Here is a 22,094-nt window from a genome sequence, read left to right as displayed (position 1 = left end):
ACGAAGGTAACAAATCATCTTGTTTAGATGCCGGCGGCAAGTGAGCCGAGGGTGAAGGAAAGTTGGAAGAGATACTTGAAAAGGAAGTGGGTGATGTACAGTCATGATTATCTTCACTTGAGCGTTTACTACTACTTTTGCTTTTGGGGATAGGTGTGAATTCAGTTGTATCATAATCATCCTCTTCTTCTTCCTCTTCCTCTGTTGCATGATGATTTGTGGTTTTAGAGTTACTAGAAGATTCATCAGGCGAGAGTAATATCTCTTCCATTTTAGCAAGTCGTTTCTCCAACATTTCAATATATCCTTGACGTGGTCCTCTCTTCTTGCTGCTGGAGCTATAAACACAGTCTGTCCCGAGTCGGGTACAGTTGGCACATGTCGGTTTGCCTCCATCGCATCTTATCTATTCCGTAATGAGTTTTAGTCTTGAGTGTAGGCAACTAAAGAAAGTGTTACCTTTTTCCTTCTGCATAACTCACACGCTTGGGTTAAACGTTTCCTCTTATTGTCCTTTTCCTTTGTAGACATGTGAAGGATAAAGAAAAAAGAAGAAAAAAGGGGGGAGAGGGTGGAAACAAAGCACGAAACATATAAAAGAAAAAAAAAAAAAAAAAAAAAATTAAACAGTCATGACTTCGTTTTTTATTTTTTTAATGGATATGCTAAAGTTGTGTAATTGCTTATCGAGATAATCGTTAATGTCTGTGGCATTTTCAATGGTATTTTCAATGTGATAAATTTTATCTGATTCCGTCAATTTTTTTAAACCTAGAATCAGGTCGGGAGTACAGAGAAAGTCGTCCAGGAAAATGGTTTCTATGTTGCAGAGTGATGCGATAAATACAGATAACCCATAGTCTTCTGGTATGGCCATATCTAGCGTTTTGATCCTGCCCTTATAACCTTTCAAGGAGATATATGTCAATTTCTTACTGCAGGATTGCATATATTCACTCCAAGCAATGGTTGTATATCTACTGAGACGATCCAATGATAAACTAGTCAAATTATTCAATGAGGAAAAAATGGAGTATTTCTTGGCTGCTTCCACTTCTGCATGATTCACGAAATATTGTATGGAGTCTGTTGTATCATTTCCTCTCTGTCGCAACCGGATTAGATAATCGATAGCCTGATCGGAGTATATGCCCTCTTCATCATCTGTCAAATTGGTCAACTCTAATGTGCTCAATGTGGATGGAAAGACATCTGGACAAATATCTTGACCGAATCTGTTTAAAAAAGGTGATATTTCCAGACGATACGGTTGTGCGAATTTCAACCTTAAGCTATCTAGTTTATCAAGGCCTTTGAACTTTGGCATAACCATAGATTCTTTTGCTTCTACAGGAATGTCTTGACAATTTAAACTGATTATATTTGGTGTCCAAACGGTGACATATTGTATATAACGAAGTGGCATATTGATCGTGTTTAACGTCTCGACTTGTCCAAAAGGGGAATATTTTATATAGTGCGTGTAACTTTCCATAATCATTTCACTGTTAACGTTAATTGTCAAGACCCGGACATGTTGAAAGCGTAAAGACGGTTTTGGTGTATGTTTTAGTGAGGTTGTTGATTGATAAAAGGCAAACCATGGCACGGTCAAATCTGTCCACTATGATGTGTGTGGGTTAAGAATAGGGTTTTTCTTTTTTAGTTTTCTTTCTTTTCTTGTTTCCTACTCGCATATATAATTAAAATTGTTATGTACCAGTGAAGGGGTTTGTGCTATCTTTCGCCAGTTACGATTGACACTAGCCAGACTAAGCAATGTTGCTAGTGGGCAATATCGAAATATCATCAATAAGCAATCAAACGGCAATTTTCGAATAGGTGTATCATCATCTTGAAAAAGGTCCAGCATTATCTTTTTTCGCTCTGGTTTCATAACGGGTCTTTCAAGCTTTACTTTATTTCCTTTCTTTTGTGTGCTTTGTGTGCTTTGCTAACCATGTTTTTCAATTGTTATTCATTGGCAAAGAGAGAAAGAAATATATATATACCTGTCTTGTTGGGGTATTTTCGAGTTGACATGAGGTTGGTTCAAGTGGTTTTGATTTGAATTGTGTACTGGGCGTTATCTTTTTAGTTATAATGTTGCGATCTACAGGTCGCAGCCCTACTCGTTTAGAGGACATGTGCAAGAACAAAAGGCAAAAGAACGAGAAGAAAAAAAAACAGAAAAAAAGTCACGGCGCGTAATTCGATATCGACTCTCGGAGTTACAGCGCGAAAAAAAAAAAAAAAAAAAAAAAAAAAAAACTTTGGGACCCAAAGGTGACGACGCAGTTTTTCCTTCTTTTTTTTTCTGTAGTTTTCTTTTCTCTTAGACTATTCAACATGGAGATTAACGAACAAACCTATAATGGGTTGCAGCAATACTTGTTACAAACCCTCAACCCTGCCACACAAAAAGAAGGTATGATTCAAAGTTTTTGAAACGCGCGTTTTTTTGTATATACATATAGATAGTTCTAACATTAAGAAAAATACCTAGCTGGGTACAATTTGTCACAAGTTGAAATTCAACAAGGCTTTCCTTTGCTTTTATTAAAGCTCATTAGCGACGATTCTGTTGATCAAACACTCCGTATGGCCGGTGCCATTTACTTTAAGAACTACATTAAACGTCATTGGGTTCAAGTAAGTTTTATTTTTATTTTTTATCTTGACAACTTGTGTGCTAAACCCACTTTTTGTTCTACAGGATAACGAAGACTCTGCCGACAAGATTGCCGAACAAGATCGTGTCGAGATTAAGAACCAAATTGTCCAATTAATGATTACTGTTCCCGAAATACTTCAGTTGCAAATTAGTGATGCTCTTACTTTGATTGCTGCCTCCGACTTTCCTGAAAAGTGGGAGTCTTTGTTACCCGTAAGACGACCGACAACAATGAAAAAAAAAAAAATTATGCAGAAAACAAAAAGTTGCTCATGCTAGTTATTTAGGAACTTATCAACAAATTGAGTGCTACCGATTATCAAGTCAACAATGGTATTCTCGGCACTGCACACTCCATTTTTAAAAGGTGAGTTATTTCTAGGACGTGATTGAATTAAGAAAGTAACTGAACCAAAAAAAAAAAAAAAAAAAAAAAAAATGATAGATGGAGATCAGCATTTAGAAGTGATGAATTATTCAGCAACATCAAGTACGTATTGGATCATTTCTGTGGACCTTATATGCAACTTTTCCAAATCACCGACAAACTGATTGAAGAAAACCGCAATAATTTACCAGCACTCCAAGTTTTGGCTCGTTCTTTAACTCTCTTGATCAAGATCTACTACGATCTTAATTGTCAGGATCTTCCTGAATTCTGTGAGGATAACTTACCAACATTCATGGGCTTATTCGAAAAATATCTCGTCTATCAGAACCCTTTATTGGTTACCGATGATGAGGAAGAGGAAGGTCCCCTTGAACAAATTAAGACTGGCATTTGTTATATTCTTGAATTGTACGCTTCTCGTTATGAAGATGCTTTCCCTCAATTAGAACACTTTGTTCCTATCGTTGTCGGTTTGTTGACCACCACCGGACCCGAGTCAAAATATGATGCCGTAAGTGTCACACACACACACAAAATACCCAAATCACAGCTACTTATCTCATTCTAATAGATGGTCTGTAAAGCACTCACTGTATTGACCGCCATTGTCAAGATCGAACGTCATTCTCATATTTTCGCCGATCCTGTCCAGTTAGGCAACATGTGTGAAAGAGTAGCACTCCCCAACGTTGGACTTCGATGTAAAGCATGATTTTAAATGTATAAAAGAAAAAGAAAGGAAATACTGACTCCTTTTTTTTTTGTACATAATGTAGTGGTTGACGAGGAATTATTTGAGGATAACCCAATTGAATATATTCGTAGAGATTTAGAAGGCTCCGGTAAGTGGGAATGGCATATGTGTGGGGAGGTATCCATTTGACTTAATTTTTTTTGAAATATATTAGACACCGATACCCGTCGTCGTGCCGCAGCTGATTTTATTCGTGGGTTAATGGAGCGTTTTGAAGCACAAGTGACCAAGATCATGTCTGAATATGTCACACGTTACTTGCAGACGTACAGCGCCAACCCCAAGGATAACTGGAAGGATAAGAATACCGCCATCTTTTTATTGGTGGCTATTGCTACACGATCTGCCAATAGTACACAAGGTGTGACCAAGACCAATGAACTTGTGGATGTGGTGGATTTCTTTTCCAAGCATGTCTTGTGTGATTTACAATCGGACGTCAACACGGAAATTCCCATCTTGAAGGTGGATGCCATCAAATATGTCTATTCATTTAGAAATCAATTGACCAAGGAACAACTCTTGACCGTCTTTCCTTTGTTGGTAAAGCATCTTGAATCCACGGATTATGTTGTACATACATATGCTGCCATTGCCATTGAGCGTATTTTGTTTATCCGTCAAGGCAAAGCCATGATGTAAGTAGTACATAGAGGTGAATGGTGTTTTACAGCAGTTACTTATCAAAAAAAAAAAAAAAAAAATTACAGGTTCACAGCGGCAGATATTTTACCATATTCCGAAGCACTTTTATCTCAATTGTTTCGATTGATTGAATTGGGACAAACACCCGAAAAGCTTTCCGAGAACGATTATTTGATGCGATGTGTGATGCGAGTGATTATCACTAGTCGACAGGATATGATGCCCTATGTGAATGTGATTATGGGCAAATTAACCAACATCTTATCCATTGTTAGTAAGAATCCCAGTAACCCCAAATTCAATCATTATATTTTCGAGAGTATTGGTGCTTTAATTCGATTCATCTGTCCCGTCTCAGATGAAGCCTTGGCCCATTTTGAAAACATGTGTTTCGGACCTTTCCAGACGATTCTTTCCCAAGTACCAGAGTTCAACCCTTATGTCTTTCAATTATTGGCCCAATTATTGGAGCAACACAAGGGTACTGAATTAACCGATTCCTATGTGACTTTATTGGTTCCTCTCTTGAATCCCGGTCTTTGGGAACAAGGTAATATCCCTGCCCTTGTTCGTTTATTACAGGCCTATTTAGAAAAGGGTATCAACACCATCTTGGCCAACAATCAATTGGAACCCATCCTTGGTATCTTTCAACAAAAATTGGTCAATTCTCGACAATTTGATCATTATGGTATGCTTTTATTGCACACCATCACATTACGTGTACCAATGTAAGTCCATTTTCGTGTAGTTTAAAGTGATCTTTTGCTCATCGTTTCCCCCCCCCCCTTTTTTTTTCTCTCTCTCTGTGTAGCAACGTGTTGGGCAACTATCTTCCTGCATTGCTTAGTGCTGTATTGAAGAGACTTCAAAGTAAGAAGAAGGGAGATGATATTTTGTTTGATCGATTCACGCGTACCTTTACATTATGGATGAGTCTCTGTTTCTTGATTGAGCCTATGGGTGGACCCGATACTATTATTAGAGTGTATGATGGATTACAGCCCGGGTAAGTTGAGTGTTTTATTTTTTTTAAAAAAAAAAAAAACTAGTGGCGAAAAACAACTTATTCATGAGATTCTACATGTATTATAGACTTTTTGGACAGATTATGGGATTGTTTGTTGTCCCAGATTTAAGCAAATTAGTTAAACCTCTTGACCGTAAACTGGGTGGATCGGGTATGATTCGATTATTGACGAAATCTGACTTGATGCTTGTGGAGCCCTATGTCAGTCAATTATGGACTAAATCTTTATTATCGTTATTGGCGTTACTCGAAACACCCGTTGCGGTTGAATCGGATGGACCTGATGAGTTGTATACATTTGATCTTGATGCGGAGGGGTATCAAACGACGTTTGCTAAATTAGCTACGAGTAACCCCGTTCCTCAAGATCCTACAGCTGGATTACCTGCTTGTCAAATTTACCTTGCACAACAAATCATGACGATGCCCGCTGATAAACGAGCCATTGTGAAGAACTTATTGTTACAATCTCCTGAAGCTACACAATACTTACCACAATACTTTCAAGCTGCCAATATCTCTTTGGACCAATTGTAAAAAAAAAAAAAGAGAGAAATCTATACATGAAAAAATAAAATATATATATATATTTTCTTGTTGTACGTGACGTGCTTGTACGTTCATAATGATGAAAAAAAAAAAAAAAAATAGACGCGATTTTTTTTTTTTTTTCGGTAGCTTTTTCCTTTCACTTTATACATATATTCACACTTTCACATGCTTGCTAAAACTGTAGAAATCAATTGGCATGATGGACAGGCCATTTATTCTGTTGATTTTTCACCGGATGGTTCACGTTATGCTACTGCAGGTGCTGACAATTCCGTTCGTGTAAGTTTTTTTTTTTTTTTTTACACGAATATGTATATGAAAAAAAAAAGCTTAAATTGTTTCAATGTAGATTTGGAGTATTCATAAAAGACCTGATAATGCAGGCACATCCTCTACTTCTCACGATAACATGACAACGATTGAAAAAAAGCAAAGTAAACAACTTGTGGATTCTTTACCTGTCAACATTGATTTCCTTTCTGAATTAAAACGACATTCCTCGCCTGTCAATGCAGTTCGGTTCTCTCCCAGTGGTGATTTCATTGCATCTGCTGGCGATGGTATGTTTTTTTTTGACATGTTCCCCCCTCTTATTTACATATCACTAAAAAAAAAAAAAAAAAAAAAATGTAGACGCTTGTATTATTTTATGGAAATTATCATTGATGAAGGAAGCAACGTTTGGAAGTGACTACAATGAATACGAAAAAGAAACATGGTCCGTGGTGAATATGTTTTAGTAAGTCAACAAGAAGCAAAGGGAAAGAGAGAGAGAGAAAGTGTAGGCTAATCTTGTTTATCCTCTCTAGTGGTCATAATAAAGAAATTTATGATTTAGCATGGTCACCTTGTGGCAATTATTTTATTACAGCATCCATTGATAACACAGCCAGAGTTTGGAGTTTAACAGAGAGTAAGCAACCTTCCTTCAAAAAAAAAAAAAAAAAAAAAAAAAAATCCAAAAAAAAAAACTGACCCCTTTCCCCACCTCCTCCTCCTCTTGAACAGAAACCTGCATTCATGTATTTGCAGATCACACCCATTACGTACAAGGCGTCACCTGGGATCCATTAGGACAATACGTTGCAACGCAATCCAGTGATCGATCCATGGCGATTTACAAGTACCGTCATTCAGCTCAAGGCAAGCTTGTATTTGGACCGTGTTCACGACGTTTTTCACGTATCGACAAGGGAAAAATTGCATCGACGTCCGTCAAGATGGACGATCCTGCTGCCATTACAACTACAACAGGTTCATTTCGATTATACCATGACGAGAATCTCGTTTCATTCTTTAGAAGGTTATCGTTTAGTCCTGATGGTGCCTTATTAATTACACCTGCAGGCCTAAACAAGCCCATTTCCGATTCAACAACACCCATAGCAACAACAACAACAACAACAACAGCGGCGGCGGCAACAGTGGCGGCGACAGCATCGGCAGGGATAGCGGCGGCAGTGGATATCGATGATCATGAGGAACTGTCGAACTGTGCGTATATTTACCCTCGTAACACAATGCTGAAGCACCCTGTGGGGTTCATTGGGAATTACCCTAAACCTGCGATCGCGATTCGTTGGTGTCCTATGCTTTTTCAAAAGAGAAGAAATATGTCTTCAGCATTTGCATTACCTTACCGCATGTTGTATGCAACCGCCTCACAGGACTCGGTCTATATATATGATACCCAGCAATCTCGTCCTATTTGTGCTATTTCAGGAATGCACTTTGCTCCTATTACTGATCTTGCATGGTAAGTAAAAAAAAAAAATGGGGTTTTTTTTTTATTATTTATTTTTAAATACAAACAAGAAAGAAAACAAGTATTGAATTTTATTTTATTTTTATTTTTTTATGCAATCCTTAGGTCGCATGATGGTTCTGTATTGATGTTCTCTTCTGCAGATGGCTATTGTTCTGCTGCTGTCTTTTCTGATGGAGAATTGGGTATAAAATATGAAAAGCAACCAGAGCCAGTGGAAGAGTATGATGTTGAAATGATGGATATAGCCGTTAGTCATACTAATTTACCCAGTAATAGTAGCAGCAGCAGCAGCAATCATCCGACTGCAGCTACGAACAATGAACCAATGAGCACATTGGAAGGGGCCAAGCCGTATAAACGAAGAGTCTCGATGTCCCCTACGGATAGTAGTGTGGCTCCCAATCATGGTAGTGCTGTGATGATAGAAAAACCCAAAAAAAGAAGAATTACGCCCATTTTAATCAGCACCCCTTTGCAGACAATGACTCCTACCCATATCAACAACACCAGCATTAATCATACTCATAATCAAAATATGTCTCCCCCTTCTTCTTCTACAACTACTACTACTACAATAACTAATCATAATATGACAGAGAATAAATAAATAAATAAAAAAAAAAAAGAAGAAAGCTATTTTATTTTATTTTAACAGTATCTTCCTTCTTGACGAAAATACCGCAATGAAGATTAGTTTGAAAATAGCGCACATTGTCAATGATTCCATCTGTGTTACCGACTATAAGAGTGTGTGTGTGAGAGTGTGAGTGAATAAATCCACATGATGTATCAAAATGCATAATAATATGTACTACATACCTCTACTAGACAATTCAATTCCTAACCATTCTCCAGCATCAAAATGGACTTTACCGACGTATTTGACTATGCCAATAATGGGTAATGGTCTTTTAAATAATTTAACTTTTGAACCAAGTAAGATGGGGTCTTCCTCTTCCTCGCTACTACTATGACTGCTATTGCTGCTAATACTACTACTGTTGACATGACTGTCAAGTGTTTGTATTTGTTTATTTCGTTGCGCTTCTTCCTGTTGTTGTTGCTTGATGAGTTTACTCCACCTACTAGGTCTCTTTGAACATTTTTTCTTGTCGTCAGGTAAAGACCAACGTCTCTGTCGTGTTGCATGAAAAAATGGGGTGGTATCGGGTGATTTTGATCTGGGAGGTGTGATGGGTAATGCAAATTTAATTTTGCTAGGTCTCATATTGGATTGTAATTGTTTTTTCTCTTTTTCTTCCTGACAGTCCATACGTGCTTGTGTCTCCAATGATAAGAGTAGTTCCATGTCACAGGCCGTAATCTCTTTTAGTTTAGAGGCTAGCACACGGTCATCGAAATCATCTTCGATAACGGGTTCCAGTAGTATCATACTTTGTGAAGGTGGAGTCAAGGGTCGCTTGGGCGTTGTCGTGGGTGACCGTAGGATGCTAATGGTTTCCTTGGATGTAATGGTGCGTGGCTTTATCACAACAGAGTCCTCAATGTCTCCAGTAGATTGTGTCTTTCGTAGTCCGAGTGATAGTGAAGGTGAAGTCATTTTCCTTCTTCCATTCTTTAGTTTAAACAACGGCATTTTTTGTGTGCAAAAAAAAAAGGGGGGGGGTTAATAAAATGAAAAGAAAGAAAGAAAAGAGATAAAATGAAAGAGAGTTATATATATAATCAAAAAAAATAAGGGAGAATAAGATTAAAATAAACTCTCACCCCAAAAAGGGCACGTGTGTGTTAAAAAAAAAATTAGTTATACATCATTTATTATATACTAACTATTTTACTACATAGGAAAGTTTGCATAATCCCTCTCTCCCCTCGTATATATATATATGTATGTGTGTTTTTTTACTTGACTTTGACGTTGGCGGGTTGAGCAGTAGAAGGTTGAGCAGCCTCTCTTCTAGCAGCGTCTTGTAAAAGCGCAGTATCGACAGCGTGAACAGGTAACTTTACATAGCGAACCACTGAGCCACGAATGAAGCAATTCTTGACGGATGCCTTTTTATGGGTAACAACAACAACAAAAAAAGTGGTTAATGAAAAGAAAAGAAAAAAAAAAGGTGGGTGTGTTATCTGTTCTATACCATGTGAGGATATCTTTCTTCATCAACCACTTGAATGTCATCTAATTTAATATTCAAGAACTGATCCACTGACTTTAATACACCTGTAATGGCCAAGTCGTTTTTTAATTCAACCGTCACTTGTTGGTCCACCAACGTTTTAAAAAAGGAATAGAACAACTAGTATAAATGAATAAGCATGAACTACACATTGGCTTTTCTTTACTTACCATTTTTTATAAAGCTAATTAGTTTCTTTTTTTGGCTGGGAAAACGCGCCCTTTACAATTTTTTTTTGTTGTCGTTGTTGTTATTAGTGACTGCTGAAAGTGTGCATTAAAGAGTGAGAGAGAGAGAAAAAAACCTGCTTGATCCCCCCATCTCTAAGGTAACCAAGTTTTTTTTTTTTGAAGCCGCATTTAGTGATGATGGCCCCTCCTCATAAAGCTAATGCGTACTATTTTAGCTATCTTGTATTGACGTCAATACCCTATCTGTGCATTTCCCTGATAGATAAAAAAAAAGTCGCGTTTTTTTAATGAGTTGCTGACGTAATTAGACTTTTTATGAATCGGTTGTCATTAGTGTAAAAAGAAAACCAGTAGCAAAAAGGACGCTTTAATAAGTTATTTGTAAAGACGCCGCATCAAACAACAACAACAACAACAACAATACCCAGCCTCAGTTCTCTTTACAAACAAAAGGGACCAGGTGATCGATTGGAACACCATCTTTTTTTTTGTAAAATGGATTAGTGATAAGAGTTCCCCTTTCTTTGACAACATGGACCGTCTAAGCGACCATCTCAAGAGTTGATTTTAATGAATACAATTCGTTTTTTAATAAGAGGAAGAAACCTCTCTCTCTCGCGTGTGTTTGCATTCAACATGCTTGTTTATTATTCTTCTTAATAATAAATGAAAAGTGTTTGGGTGATAAGCAATGCTGTTCTTTAAAAAAAAAAAGGAACGGTTTTTAGTCATTTTCCTCTCTCTGTGCTTTAACATATTCCCTCTATGTTACAATTAAACATTTTTTTTGGGGGGTTTAAAGTGTTAGAGTGTAGCTCTTTTCTTTTTTTTTATATCGAGTGTATATACAAATAGACAGTTTAGTGGTTTATTTCTATAAATGAAAGGGTTGGCGGCATGAAATAACGTCATCGGACTTTTGGAAGTGATTTGACCTCTTAAAACTAATGTAAGAGAGAGAGAGAGAGAGAGAAAAACATAATTCATGCCACGACCAAAGAAAAACGTGGATGAAAACCCTTTCCTCCCGCCAGTTATTTTTTATTTACTTTTATATAAAAAAAAAAAAGACTGTGACCTGTAGCAAAATAGGGAGGGACCGAGCTTCTTTGTGATTCTTGTTTTTCTGCGATCATTCATATTGAACAGTAAGACCATCAAAGAGCTCATGTCATGATTGTGACGCCAAATAAAAAAACAAAAACAAAATTTAAAACTCAAACTAGAGAAACCTTAACTCTATATACACCATGATGTTTTTTATAGAAAAATAAAAAAAAGTGTTGGATGGGCGATCAAAAAAAAAAAAAAAAAAATGTCAATGCTGGTGTTTAAAATAAAAAAGGGGGGGGGGGATGACGATCCTTACCATATTTTTTTTTCATACAAAGTAAAGAAGTATTTCTACATAAAAATGTTAAAATAAGAAAAGAGCAGCGACATTTATGGTAAGTCTAGAATTGTAATGTTGTGCACACATGTCGTTACGCTCGGTAATTATAATAAAAAAAAATGTGTTTTTTTTTATTATATCGGCATTTGCTTCGGGTGACACGATACAGTTTAAACATATGTTAGAATAGTCTGACATTTGTTGTTGTTGTTGTTGTTGTTGTTAAGATGGATTTTCTGTTCTGTTTACAGAGTGTCTGTATCGATCAGTCCATACACTATATCCATTGTTTCCCAACACACACATATCTATTGTATAATAAGCTTTTATATGTATATATATATATAAACATATGTGATATGTGTGGAACCCAAGAGAGAAAACATGGGTTGTACAATGTGTAACGATAAACCAAAAAAAGAAGAAAGAAGATGTATATTTATTATTTGGTTCCGAAGATGATTTATATTACATGCTCTATAAAGTTTTGAATAGCATGAGGGTGGTAACGCAAATGCAATTCGATGATCGGCGATTTGTGCGAAGTTTAAAAAAAGAAGAAACAAAAAAGAATAAAAAAAGAACGCATTAGTTACACTTGATAAACAAAAAAAAAAAAAATTCATATTCCCGCGCACCTTCCCTTTTTTTTTTTTTCTGATCCATCTACTCTATGTTATGTAGGATTGAATAGAGATACCGTTTGTTTGGGAATGGCGTTAAACTAGATTTGGGCAAAAACCATCTGTGTAACGCAGTGTTTTCAAAAGAGTGGTTAAATTACATGTATATATAATAAACATGACGCGTTTGATTATCACTGGTTGTGATGTGCTTATATATGTTCATAGCAACGATTGTGTAACACGTTGATCTCTCTCTCTCTCAAGGTTGATCCTCCCCTTGGAAACAGGTCTGTCTGTGAACGGGAGTGTGAATATGAGGTGCAACAAAAAGGAAAAAGGGAAGCGGAGTATATGTGTGTGTATGTGTGTACAGTCCATGGGTGAAATAGCAACACCATGCGGGATACAGAAACCTAAACTAAAAAAATAAAGATGCTTTCAGTTGACACTTTTGCTTATTCCAAAAGCACACACAAAAAGGGAAACGGAAGTGAGAGATGGAAGGTGATCCGACATTACTTTAAAAGGTATAAAGTCGAAATACCATAAAAGGTCAAGTTAGAAAAAAAAAAAGGGTTATGAGTTTCAAATACGCTCAGGCATTTTTTGTTTTGTAAGAAAAAGATGATGGGAAGATATTTTGCAAGTCACCCACCGAAAAAAAAAAAAAAAAGGGCATCACAAAGGTTTTCTTTTTCTTTTTTTTTATCTTCATTCCCCCTGCCCTGTTTTTATTTATTTTTTATTATTTTTATTATTTTATTCTTTTTCTTATTCTTCACATGGATTATCCACTACAGCAGTACTCTGAGGACAATGTCAGTGGAGCCAATGGGCAACAGCAACAGCAACAGCAGCATCAGCAGCATCAACAGCAGTCAGGCTATAGATCGTATGGCGTGTTTAATGATACGTCCTTGATATTTGACAATAACAGTGCGTCACCTACATTGGAAAGCAACGACGATAGATCACGTACACTCATGTTGATGAGTACTCGTCCTCCTCCACCACCACCACCAGCACACATTATGCATGACCCTTGGACACAACATCAGCTCATGACAACGGCAGGTTTCAACCCTAACGACCCACTAGACAATCAAGCACTGCTTCATCATCACCATCACCACATCTCTCATTCTGAGCGTGGTATTGCTGGTTTTGTCTCCAAGCTTTATCAGTAAGAAAATAACCCCCCCCCTCCCTCCTTTTATTTGTTTATACCCCCTATATTTATATATGTATATATATCTATTTACATATGTAGGTGTCTTCAATCGTCTGATACGAGCTATGCTAGGTGGTGTCAACACGATGGCAAGGACATGTTTATTATTGACTGTATCCCAGGTATACCAAATTCCTTAGCATTGTTTCTATAACACCTTTTTTGGCTAAAAAAAAATTTATTCATTCTTTGTAGAATTTACCGAAGTCGTATTGCCGCGTCTATTTAAACATTGTAAATTCCCATCCTTTGTACGGCAACTTAATGTGAGTTTAAATTTACCTCGTCCCTTTTTTTTTTTTTTTTTTTTTTTTTGGGGGTAAAATAAACTAATCAAAGCTGCTATAGATCTATGGTTTTCAACGAGATACCGATGCTAGGAAATCAAAAGACACCAAAGATAAGGAATCGTGTCGATGGTACCACCCTTATTTTCGTCCTGGTCGTCGCGATATGTTTCATATGATTCGTAGAAAAGCTACCCGCTATTCTAGAAAGAAGCGAGTTAAGGCTGAAGAAGATCCTGAAACTATTTTAAATTTGGGTTCAGGAGATGAATCCGAGGTTGATGAACTGATTGAACAACAAAAACAACAGCAACAACAACATCAACATCAGCAACAGCAACAACAACAACACCATCATCACCACCACCAGCAACACACGAATCCGTTACAACACCACTCTTCTTCAGCCTCACCCGTTGACCCTACTATGCCCATGGACTACAGTACAGCAGCATCTCAATTACAACTAGGATTCGTTGAACAACAACAACAACAACAACAATCACCCAACAACAATAACAATTTACTGATTGCAACGCCTAAAGAATTCGACAATGATAATTTAAACCTTTTACGAGAAGAAGAACTCCGATTAGAAATATTTCACTTGAAGCGGGATTACGATCGAATGCACGGTCATTTTGAAGAACAACTGAGTACAGCACAAATTCAAATTGAAGAACAAACACTGCGCATTCAACAATTGGAGGGACTCTTGCGTCTTCCTAAACACCGTCACCATCAGCAGCAGCAACAACAACAACAACAACAGACACCATCGACACCCTCCATAGCAACAGCAGCAGCAGCAGCAGCAGCAGCAGCAGCAGTTGCCGTTGCGCCACCTAGTACGGGTGTCACGGGTAGTACGACCACGGGTACGGGTAACAATAACTACATGCCCTTTCATAACAACACTAATCATGGCTATGTGATGTCTCCTTCACCTCGTATAATGAATGGATATGAAATGACGGACGAAAGTACGACACCTAAACCCGACTATAATAATAATGCTTTTTATTTCAGTAATAACAATAATAATAATAATAGTAGTAATAATAATAATAAAGATAGCCATCACAGTAACCATGATGTGAATGCCATGCATACGCCGCCACTCCCACCACCCACCGTAGCAGCAACAGGAACAGGAACAACAGGTGCAGGAGCAACAGGAACAACAACAGGAACAACAAGCAATGTGACACTCGCCTTGCCACGAACCGCCTCCTCTCAAGCAACATGGAGCTCCTTTAAAACGGTTGCTGCTGGCAGTAACAATCATCATCATTCAGAGAATACCAATTTAGAAAATGACAAGACACTCCATCGAAAGTCGAGTCAAATGAATTTTAATTCATACATGTGAAATTTTTGTTTATCTTACGACAACAACAACGGGGGAGGGGAGGGGGACTCTCTTTTTCCCTTTCTCCTATCTACTCTTTTTTTTTTTTTTTTATACACACACACACACATACACAAAAGAACCCTTAATTCTTTTGTATTTTTTTCCAACTTTTTTATACCGTTTCTCTTTCTTTTTTTTACCCCTTTTTATATCTTTTTTTTTTTTTTTACAATAAAAAAAAAATTCGCATGCTTTCTCACAAAATGGAACTCCTCCCCCCACAACACCCCCACCCCCCTAAACTTTTTATTTTTTATTTTTTGTAAACCGGAGTTTTGATTTTGGGGGGTGATGTAGGGCTTTTAAAAAAATCAGCTCTTTTAAAAACTTAATGGGTTCCTAAACTTACCTCTTTTTTTTTTTAATATACAAGATTTATCGAGATTGAATCGCTAGGGGGGGAGGAGGAGGAGGAAAATATAAGCTATATTGTTTGTTGTATGTACATTGTTTGGTTTATTTAAATTTTTTTTTTTTTTTTTTTTTTTTTTTTTTGGGTTTTTTTTTTTTGCCTGTTACCAAAGAGTATTTAATTTTTTTATTTTTTTTTTTTTTCTTTTTTTGTACTTTAGGCTCCCTTCTCCTTTTTTTTTTTTTCCTTTTTTCTTTTATATTCTTTTTTTTCTTCTCTCTTTTTTCCTTTTTTTTTTTTTACATCTTCCAAAAATAAACGCACACACACACTACAAAAAAAAAAAAAAAAAGAAAAATTAAATTACAAAAGAAGAATAAATGACAATTATTGACACAGATATCATTTCGGTGACGCCAACGATGGAAGATAAAAAATCTTCTGGGTTAGACATGTCAGAAAGTCTATTCGGTAAGGTTTTTATTAGAGAAAGTCCAAATCTTTTTTTCTGATGTTAAAAATAATCAAGAATTAGATTATGATTTATTACTGAATGATACAAGACACGCAGTCAACAAACACTTGTTTGAAAGTTTTTTCCATGAAGAAGAAGAAGAAAATAGTAGTGATCATTCTTCTAGCCTACCTTCTTCGCCACTAAGCAAGTCGGGCATACAACGACCCCGAATCATGCAATGGGGACCTCAAGATGGACACCAAGATTCTACCATTGTCTCTATTGTTTTAGAACATACACAAGAAACAGGTCCAATGAAAATCGTTTTTGGTTCAATCACAGTCGAAACTGCTCAACAACAACATAGGCTTGTCAATGCAAACTCTCATGAGAATTCAGTGTGGATTACATTAGCTGCATCTGTACCTCCGTTACTAGACACCAGATCTGAATCAAACCAAGTTCAACTCTCCGTGTGTGCATTTGACCCCCTTGATCCTGATCTTGCTATAGATACGTGGGATATTGGTCATTTCATTTATCGTGATATCCCCAAAGGTTAGTTTTAATTACAACTTCCCCTCTCTCTCACACACACACACACACTCACTCACTCACTCACTCACACTCACACACACACATCACACTCACTCGCTATTTGTTATCGGTTAATTTATTTTTACTTATTTTTTCCCTCCTCTCCAAATTTAGTTTATCCTAAAAGAGCCCTGTCGAATGAGCCTGAAGAAACCAGAAAAAAGAGGACATTGGATATAAAGCGAGGTATTAATTTTAAAACAATATTACTATTCTTATTATTATTTTTACATATTCTAAAAAAACTAAAAAAAAAAAAAAAAAAATTATTATTATTAAAAAAAAAAAAAAAACTATAAAACCCAAAAAAAGACAGTGATGTGGATTCTCAACTATTAAAACTGTTGGCGCCTTATGATCCTCTTTTAACTGCTGTTCCTTCTTCTTCTGGAGAATCTCCTCATTTAAACCTTACTACTCCTCAAAGCGCTGCATCAGCTTCCTGGATGTCTTCCCCTATGGATGACAATCCCCAACAAAACTATTCTCAGGTAAATCTTCCCCCTTCCATCAACATCATCAATAACAACAACAACAACAGCAGTATCCATCAAATGAACACCCCTTTCCCTTCTTCCAGCAATAATATCATGCTTCAACATGGCTTGGTTAATAGCAGACCTCTACCTTCTAATCATCATCTCTATGGACAACAAAGTCAGTATATGTCTCATCCATTGCCTCCCAAGGAAGATGTCTATCGAGATTACCTAGATGTTCAAGAACAACAGCAACAAGAACGTCAAAGACAAGCTCATGCCTACTCTATGGGTCAACATCAATTCATGTCACAAGCCATGAACACTCTTATGCACACTAATTACACAATTCATCCATTTGATCCCTCTTCCGATTGCCATACGAATAACCCTGTCCTCTACAATATGACAGAGGGAGAAAAGCAAAATCAACAATTTCAACGACTTCAACAACAAAGACAGCAACGCGATCTCATGACGCAATACAATACGAATAATAATACACGAAGAGCATCTGCACCTGTATCCTCTTACTCGATCACCAACAGTAATAGTTGTGCATTGAACAAGGCCCATCTAAAGCTCAATGGTGACCTTATGAATATGATCACCAACTGGTCTATGCCGGAATGGCAATCGGGTAGACGTCTTGTTCAATTCTGGCGTCATGCAAACACGGGAGCGGATGGACAACTGTCACTGGTGGAATGTGGATTTGAACCCATGGACCAACAGGTGTATCATCAACAAAGAATGCGAGATAATGTTGCTGCTGTGGCTGCTGCGGCTGCTGCTGCTGTGGCTGTCTCTAATGCATCACCATCACTACACGGGATGAATAATAACAGTAGTCGACCTACTCCCATTGTAATTTCATGTATTTACTGGCGCGAAAGAAATGATTACTTTATCACATCTGTGGATTGTATCTATCTATTGGAAAGTTTGATTGGAATACAATTTACGGTAGAAGAAAAGAATCGTATTCGACGTAACCTTGAAGGATTTCGACCCCTGACTGTTTCGAAATGTAAAATTGAATGTGCGGATTTCTTTAAATTGATCATGTCCTTCCCGCATCCTAAACCACGTAACATTGAAAAGGATGTCAAAGTCTTTGCTTGGAAGACATTACCTCATGCTTTACGTAAAATCATCCGAAAATACACACCTTCTTATATTACATCTGCTCCCTTGGAACCCATCCACCATCATCCACATCAACAACAACAACATACTCAAATGAATCGAACAAATCATCCTTACTCATCCAACATTTTTTGATCAAAATAAGACGCATTCTCTACTAACTCACTATGGCCAAATTGACAGTGTCAATTTGAAAAAAAAAAAATTATGAATTTAACTATGAAAATTAAAAATATATAACATCTATGTGTACATAATAAGCAACATTTCATTATCTAATTATTCTCTACCCTATTCTTCTTTTTCATACATACAAACATATATTTTCTATCTGTGTAGTCTTAACACATCTACCCCCCCCCATTCACTACTAATAATAATCATCATTTAATAAAATAAGTAATTTTTTACACGGGTTAACAAATCGGATTTCAACCTATTTTTGGAAAAAGAAAAAAAAAAAAAGTGGGATTTTTAAGTTCTATCAATGCTCCCTTCCCCCTATTTCACTCCTCTTTGTCCCTCCGAAACCCCAAATACGTAAAAAGGCATTACGTAACCTCTTCTACATAAAACACAAGTGAGGGCCAATGATGATATCAGTGACGTACAGGAAATATATATATATATATATAAAGGGGACCTCACCGCTTATACATTTACATATAAAAAAAGGAGGGAGGGAAAGGTGTCTGCAAGTAACTGATAATTGAAACATTGTTTCATTCCCATTTACCTGTATGAATTTTTCCCTTCTTTACGATAGTGAATTGATTGATGTATCAGTTTCAAGTGAACCAAGAATTAAAAAAAAAAAAATTATTATTTCCACGCGATGATCATGCTATTAAGAATATGATTTTTTTGTGCTTTACACAAATTGCCTTATAACCTCAGAAACTAATCTAAATTAGCCTTTTTTTTTTATTGTATCAGCTAAAAATCGCGATTATTCATTCGTAGCAAAGGGGGTGAAATATTTCCCTAAGAGGATTGATGATTGCTATCTAGATTTTGTTTTGTAACTCCCTCTTTTAGTAATAAATGATTTTTTCTCATTTCTCAGACATTGTCAAATAAAGTGTCCGTAATCTTTACAAAAGGGTTAATTATGTTGACAATCATTGTGTAAATACAGAATAAGGGGTGGGGGGTATTGTACTAGTTATCCTGAAACCCAATATAATGGGCAGTGATAGATACAATATTTAAGGAACATATTAATTTTAAGGTTAAATGCACAAACAACAAACCCATTATTGGTAATCCACATGCATTTTCTTCTTTGTAACAACTGCCCCGCATGAGGTTTCTGCTCTTTTTTTTTCCCACTGTACGTATTGTGCATAAAAAAAAGGGGGGGAGGGGGTCACAATAGAATATTAGTTTTAGTCTAGAAACAATCGATGATCAACGTTATTTCTTTTTCTTTTCGTAACTTCAAAATAATGACGCTATTGACTCATTGTACGTAGATCTACTCACCACCCCCACCCTTCTCAGATGAAATATATATATAAAAAGCTGATTTAAATATGTAAAAAAAAAAAAAGTGAGACACAGAATCATTAAAGTTTCAGTGACCCTAATTTGTCATGCTAAACCAGGTCCTAGGAGCAGGTTATCATCAGACTTTTTATGGCGTAACTGAAACAGTGTGAGTCTTTTTTAATCATTCAAACGGACATTTACATTGTGCACTCATTTTATCATTTAGTAATTTCTACTGCACATATGAAACCTACTATTACTTGTTATTGCATCGAATTCTCCCTAATCTATTCATGAATTTACTTCTATCCATTTTTTCAAATCTAGTAAAATGCAAATTGAAATGTCGTGGTTTCAGAATTTTAGTTTTTTTTGTTAAAAATAGCATTTTTTTTTTATTCGGGGGGAGCGGGACAAAAAAAAAAAATCTCTGCCCTTGAGAGGTGCAATTTTTTTTTTAATAATTATTACTTTTGTACAACAAGACTTATTCTGGAAACATTCTTTTTTTACTGAATGATTGACAGACCCCCCTCACACGGTCCACCTGTTGAAAAGGAGGGGGGTGAGGATCGTCCTCATCTTTGACTCCTAAAACAAATTACATCATTTACGCTAGGGAGTAAGGAAAAGACTGGAATATTCACAAATAACGGCACTGCAGAAAGGAGCTCGTTCATCTAGATATGCAGAAGCACTGTTTTTTTTTTTTCAATCATGATTCAATAAAAAATAAAAAAATAAAAAATTTAACTGCAGTCGGTCATGGCGCCATGCTTAATCCATGAAATTTCCTTTTTTATACTTTTACAGTTGTTGCACGGATGATTTGGGGGGAGACGGGGATCGTATACACAATTTCGCGTTTATTAAGAATCCGATTCCATGTATATTTCTTTGAGAAAAAAAAAAAGATATTATATATTAGCTGAAAAGAAAAAAAGGCGTGGGGGGTATATATACTCCCCCATAATACATATGTAGATATCACATGAATAATGGGAATGCAGAATGACATAGAACTAAGCCTAGATTGGCTTCTTTTTTTTTTTTTTGTTCGGAAGTCGGGGGAGATGTAAACACCAATAGATATTCATGATCAACACTTTGATGGGATGAGATCATCTATCCCTTGTACACAGATTAATGTCAAATAAGTTATAATGGTTTCTCATGATACTATGGACCTGGTTTTAGATTTCATTTTTAACTTTCTCCGCCGAAAATAATGAAAATCACTAAGGAGACTACATAATAAAAGTAACATTAGTCAGTAGACTATTGGCTTACATGTTGCAAAGATGAGCCAAGCCAATATAAAATGAAAAAAAAAAGTTAATTTACCACAACAAAAAAAAAAAAAGTTAGTGCCTGAGTGAAAGTGGGGGGGGGGAAGAGCACATGTTTTTGTTTCCCAGCTTAGAAAAATGGAGTCAAACCATTTATATGTACAAGACCGGCGGCCTAAAGAACTATATCCGCAAGCTTTTTCGCGTTGCACCAATAGCTTAAAGATTTCCCACTCAAAAAAATTTTTTTTTTTATTGCTGCTACGTTTTTTTTTTTTGTCTTCCTTTTCATTTTCGTAATAGAAAGGACAAGACCGAATCAACGGGTTGTATAGATGTCGAAGAAGAATAACACAAACTTTATTTTTATTTAAAGAAATAAGTTAGTACAACGTATCCATCGCGATTACATATTTTTTTTTCTTTATTTTCTAGGGTGAGAAAAATATGTGAGATTGATTACATGTTGAAAAGAAGATAGTTATTTGATAAGATACGAAAGGCAGTATTCTTCAAGACTGTCCAAGTAGACTATATAGATTACTCGAGTGGTTGTATGGATCCATCACACACACTCTCTCAAATCACCGAGAAGGAAAAACGTAAGTCTTTTTTTTTTTTTTAAAAAAAAAATAGATGTTTGGATAAACATCCATAAATCCTAACAAAAGCTATAATAGAATCGATGGATAAAACATGCTTAAAAGCTTCAACAAACTGTTTACAACAAGTATAGTTGATGGATTTAGTTTTAGTATGGAAAGGAAAACTGTTTCTGTGGATAGTAGAAGTTCGACATTTTTTTTTTTTTTTTTTTTTTTGTGGGATTTTCGTGAATAATTTTTTTTTTAATAAATCAGAAAAGGGACAAACAACAACAAAAGACGCGTAGATTTAATAACTACATGGATACACTTTGTTTATTGAACAGATCAATGAAAAGATATAAATCTACGAGAGTACATTAGTAAAAACTTTTCCACCGAGAGACCCAGAAAAAAAAAAAAAAAAAAAAAAAAAAACGCGAAAAAAAAAAAGGTTTAGTATAGTCGATCAAATCTTTTCTACAGTGTTCAACGGTAATTTTAAAACTGTCTGGATTACTTTATGCTCCTTCTATCCGAAAAAAGTTTATCGATTATTTGTTTATAAAAAAAAAATGTTGTATCCGTAAATTTCAGCG

At 36.1% G+C, this 22,094-nt stretch overlaps 8 protein-coding genes across 8 annotated transcripts; 5 read left to right on the top strand and 3 right to left on the bottom strand.

The window, feature by feature from the left end:
* Nucleotides 1-622: 622 nt before the first annotated feature.
* Nucleotides 623-2,154, bottom strand: EV154DRAFT_520347 (uncharacterized protein; the record flags this gene model as incomplete). Its single annotated transcript, XM_051602813.1, has 3 exons — nucleotides 2,013-2,154; nucleotides 1,721-1,954; nucleotides 623-1,624 (listed from the first exon to the last, which is right to left on the bottom strand). Exons 1-3 carry the CDS (start codon nucleotides 2,145-2,147, stop codon nucleotides 623-625), a joined length of 1,371 nt encoding a protein of 456 aa, XP_051454072.1. The 5' UTR covers nucleotides 2,148-2,154.
* Nucleotides 2,155-2,297: 143 nt separating this feature from the next.
* On the top strand, nucleotides 2,298-3,377 carry EV154DRAFT_11749 (HRC135 protein). Its single transcript, XM_051593931.1, has 4 exons — nucleotides 2,298-2,428; nucleotides 2,507-2,652; nucleotides 2,717-3,041; nucleotides 3,120-3,377. Exons 1-3 carry the CDS (start codon nucleotides 2,350-2,352, stop codon nucleotides 2,951-2,953), a joined length of 462 nt encoding a protein of 153 aa, XP_051454071.1. The 5' UTR covers nucleotides 2,298-2,349; the 3' UTR covers nucleotides 2,954-3,041; nucleotides 3,120-3,377.
* EV154DRAFT_427001 (Cse1-domain-containing protein) lies at nucleotides 3,196-6,031 on the top strand (the record flags this gene model as incomplete). The annotated part of the gene is made up of 8 exons (XM_051596333.1): nucleotides 3,196-3,576; nucleotides 3,637-3,766; nucleotides 3,842-3,907; nucleotides 3,974-4,457; nucleotides 4,530-4,738; nucleotides 4,829-5,195; nucleotides 5,339-5,473; nucleotides 5,560-6,031. The coding sequence occupies 8 exons, from the start codon at nucleotides 3,196-3,198 to the stop codon at nucleotides 6,029-6,031; spliced, it is 2,244 nt and encodes a 747-aa protein (XP_051454070.1).
* A 180-nt stretch (nucleotides 6,032-6,211) lies between these two features.
* Nucleotides 6,212-8,421, top strand: EV154DRAFT_567255 (WD40-repeat-containing domain protein; the record flags this gene model as incomplete). Its single annotated transcript, XM_051606004.1, has 6 exons — nucleotides 6,212-6,325; nucleotides 6,396-6,606; nucleotides 6,680-6,785; nucleotides 6,856-6,959; nucleotides 7,055-7,802; nucleotides 7,917-8,421. The coding sequence occupies 6 exons, from the start codon at nucleotides 6,212-6,214 to the stop codon at nucleotides 8,419-8,421; spliced, it is 1,788 nt and encodes a 595-aa protein (XP_051454069.1).
* Nucleotides 8,422-8,452: 31 nt separating this feature from the next.
* EV154DRAFT_567254 (CAP Gly-rich domain-containing protein) lies at nucleotides 8,453-9,375 on the bottom strand (the record flags this gene model as incomplete). The annotated part of the gene is made up of 2 exons (XM_051606003.1): nucleotides 8,453-8,553; nucleotides 8,634-9,375. The coding sequence occupies 2 exons, from the start codon at nucleotides 9,373-9,375 to the stop codon at nucleotides 8,453-8,455; spliced, it is 843 nt and encodes a 280-aa protein (XP_051454068.1).
* Nucleotides 9,376-9,529: 154 nt separating this feature from the next.
* On the bottom strand, nucleotides 9,530-10,324 carry EV154DRAFT_11684 (uncharacterized protein). Its single transcript, XM_051593928.1, has 3 exons — nucleotides 10,126-10,324; nucleotides 9,917-10,075; nucleotides 9,530-9,830 (listed from the first exon to the last, which is right to left on the bottom strand). Exons 1-3 carry the CDS (start codon nucleotides 10,126-10,128, stop codon nucleotides 9,678-9,680), a joined length of 315 nt encoding a protein of 104 aa, XP_051454067.1. The 5' UTR covers nucleotides 10,129-10,324; the 3' UTR covers nucleotides 9,530-9,677.
* A 4,190-nt stretch (nucleotides 10,325-14,514) lies between these two features.
* EV154DRAFT_520328 (uncharacterized protein) lies at nucleotides 14,515-15,214 on the top strand. Its single transcript, XM_051602812.1, has one exon. It carries the CDS (start codon nucleotides 14,582-14,584, stop codon nucleotides 15,053-15,055), a length of 474 nt encoding a protein of 157 aa, XP_051454066.1. The 5' UTR covers nucleotides 14,515-14,581; the 3' UTR covers nucleotides 15,056-15,214.
* A 514-nt stretch (nucleotides 15,215-15,728) lies between these two features.
* Nucleotides 15,729-18,549, top strand: EV154DRAFT_520325 (uncharacterized protein). Its single transcript, XM_051602811.1, has 4 exons — nucleotides 15,729-15,920; nucleotides 15,979-16,464; nucleotides 16,618-16,689; nucleotides 16,816-18,549. The coding sequence occupies exons 1-4, from the start codon at nucleotides 15,830-15,832 to the stop codon at nucleotides 18,264-18,266; spliced, it is 2,100 nt and encodes a 699-aa protein (XP_051454065.1). The 5' UTR covers nucleotides 15,729-15,829; the 3' UTR covers nucleotides 18,267-18,549.
* Nucleotides 18,550-22,094: the final 3,545 nt, after the last annotated feature.

Source organism: Mucor mucedo, assembly GCF_025094135.1.
Source record: "Mucor mucedo strain NRRL 3635 chromosome Unknown EV154scaffold_101, whole genome shotgun sequence".
In the NCBI taxonomy this organism is placed as follows: domain Eukaryota; kingdom Fungi; phylum Mucoromycota; class Mucoromycetes; order Mucorales; family Mucoraceae; genus Mucor; species Mucor mucedo.
Note: the sequence above shows the minus strand (reverse complement) of the source record. Positions and strands in the feature narration are given on the sequence as shown.

Excerpts from the sequence above, each read along its gene's own strand:
- EV154DRAFT_11749 (XM_051593931.1), top strand. The coding sequence starts at position 2,350 with ATGGAGATTAACGAACAAACCTATAATGGGTTGCAGCAATACTTGTTA. Across the intron at positions 2,429-2,506 it reads CCCTGCCACACAAAAAGAAG|CTGGGTACAATTTGTCACAA; the intron begins GTATGATTCAAA and ends AAAAATACCTAG. Across the intron at positions 2,653-2,716 it reads TTAAACGTCATTGGGTTCAA|GATAACGAAGACTCTGCCGA; the intron begins GTAAGTTTTATT and ends TTTGTTCTACAG.
- EV154DRAFT_11684 (XM_051593928.1), bottom strand. Across the intron at positions 9,831-9,916 it reads AAGAAAGATATCCTCACATG|GCATCCGTCAAGAATTGCTT; the intron begins GTATAGAACAGA and ends ACCCATAAAAAG.
- EV154DRAFT_520328 (XM_051602812.1), top strand. The coding sequence starts at position 14,582 with ATGCCCTTTCATAACAACACTAATCATGGCTATGTGATGTCTCCTTCA.
- EV154DRAFT_520325 (XM_051602811.1), top strand. The coding sequence starts at position 15,830 with ATGACAATTATTGACACAGATATCATTTCGGTGACGCCAACGATGGAA. Across the intron at positions 16,465-16,617 it reads TTATCGTGATATCCCCAAAG|TTTATCCTAAAAGAGCCCTG; the intron begins GTTAGTTTTAAT and ends CTCCAAATTTAG. Across the intron at positions 16,690-16,815 it reads GACATTGGATATAAAGCGAG|ACAGTGATGTGGATTCTCAA; the intron begins GTATTAATTTTA and ends ACCCAAAAAAAG.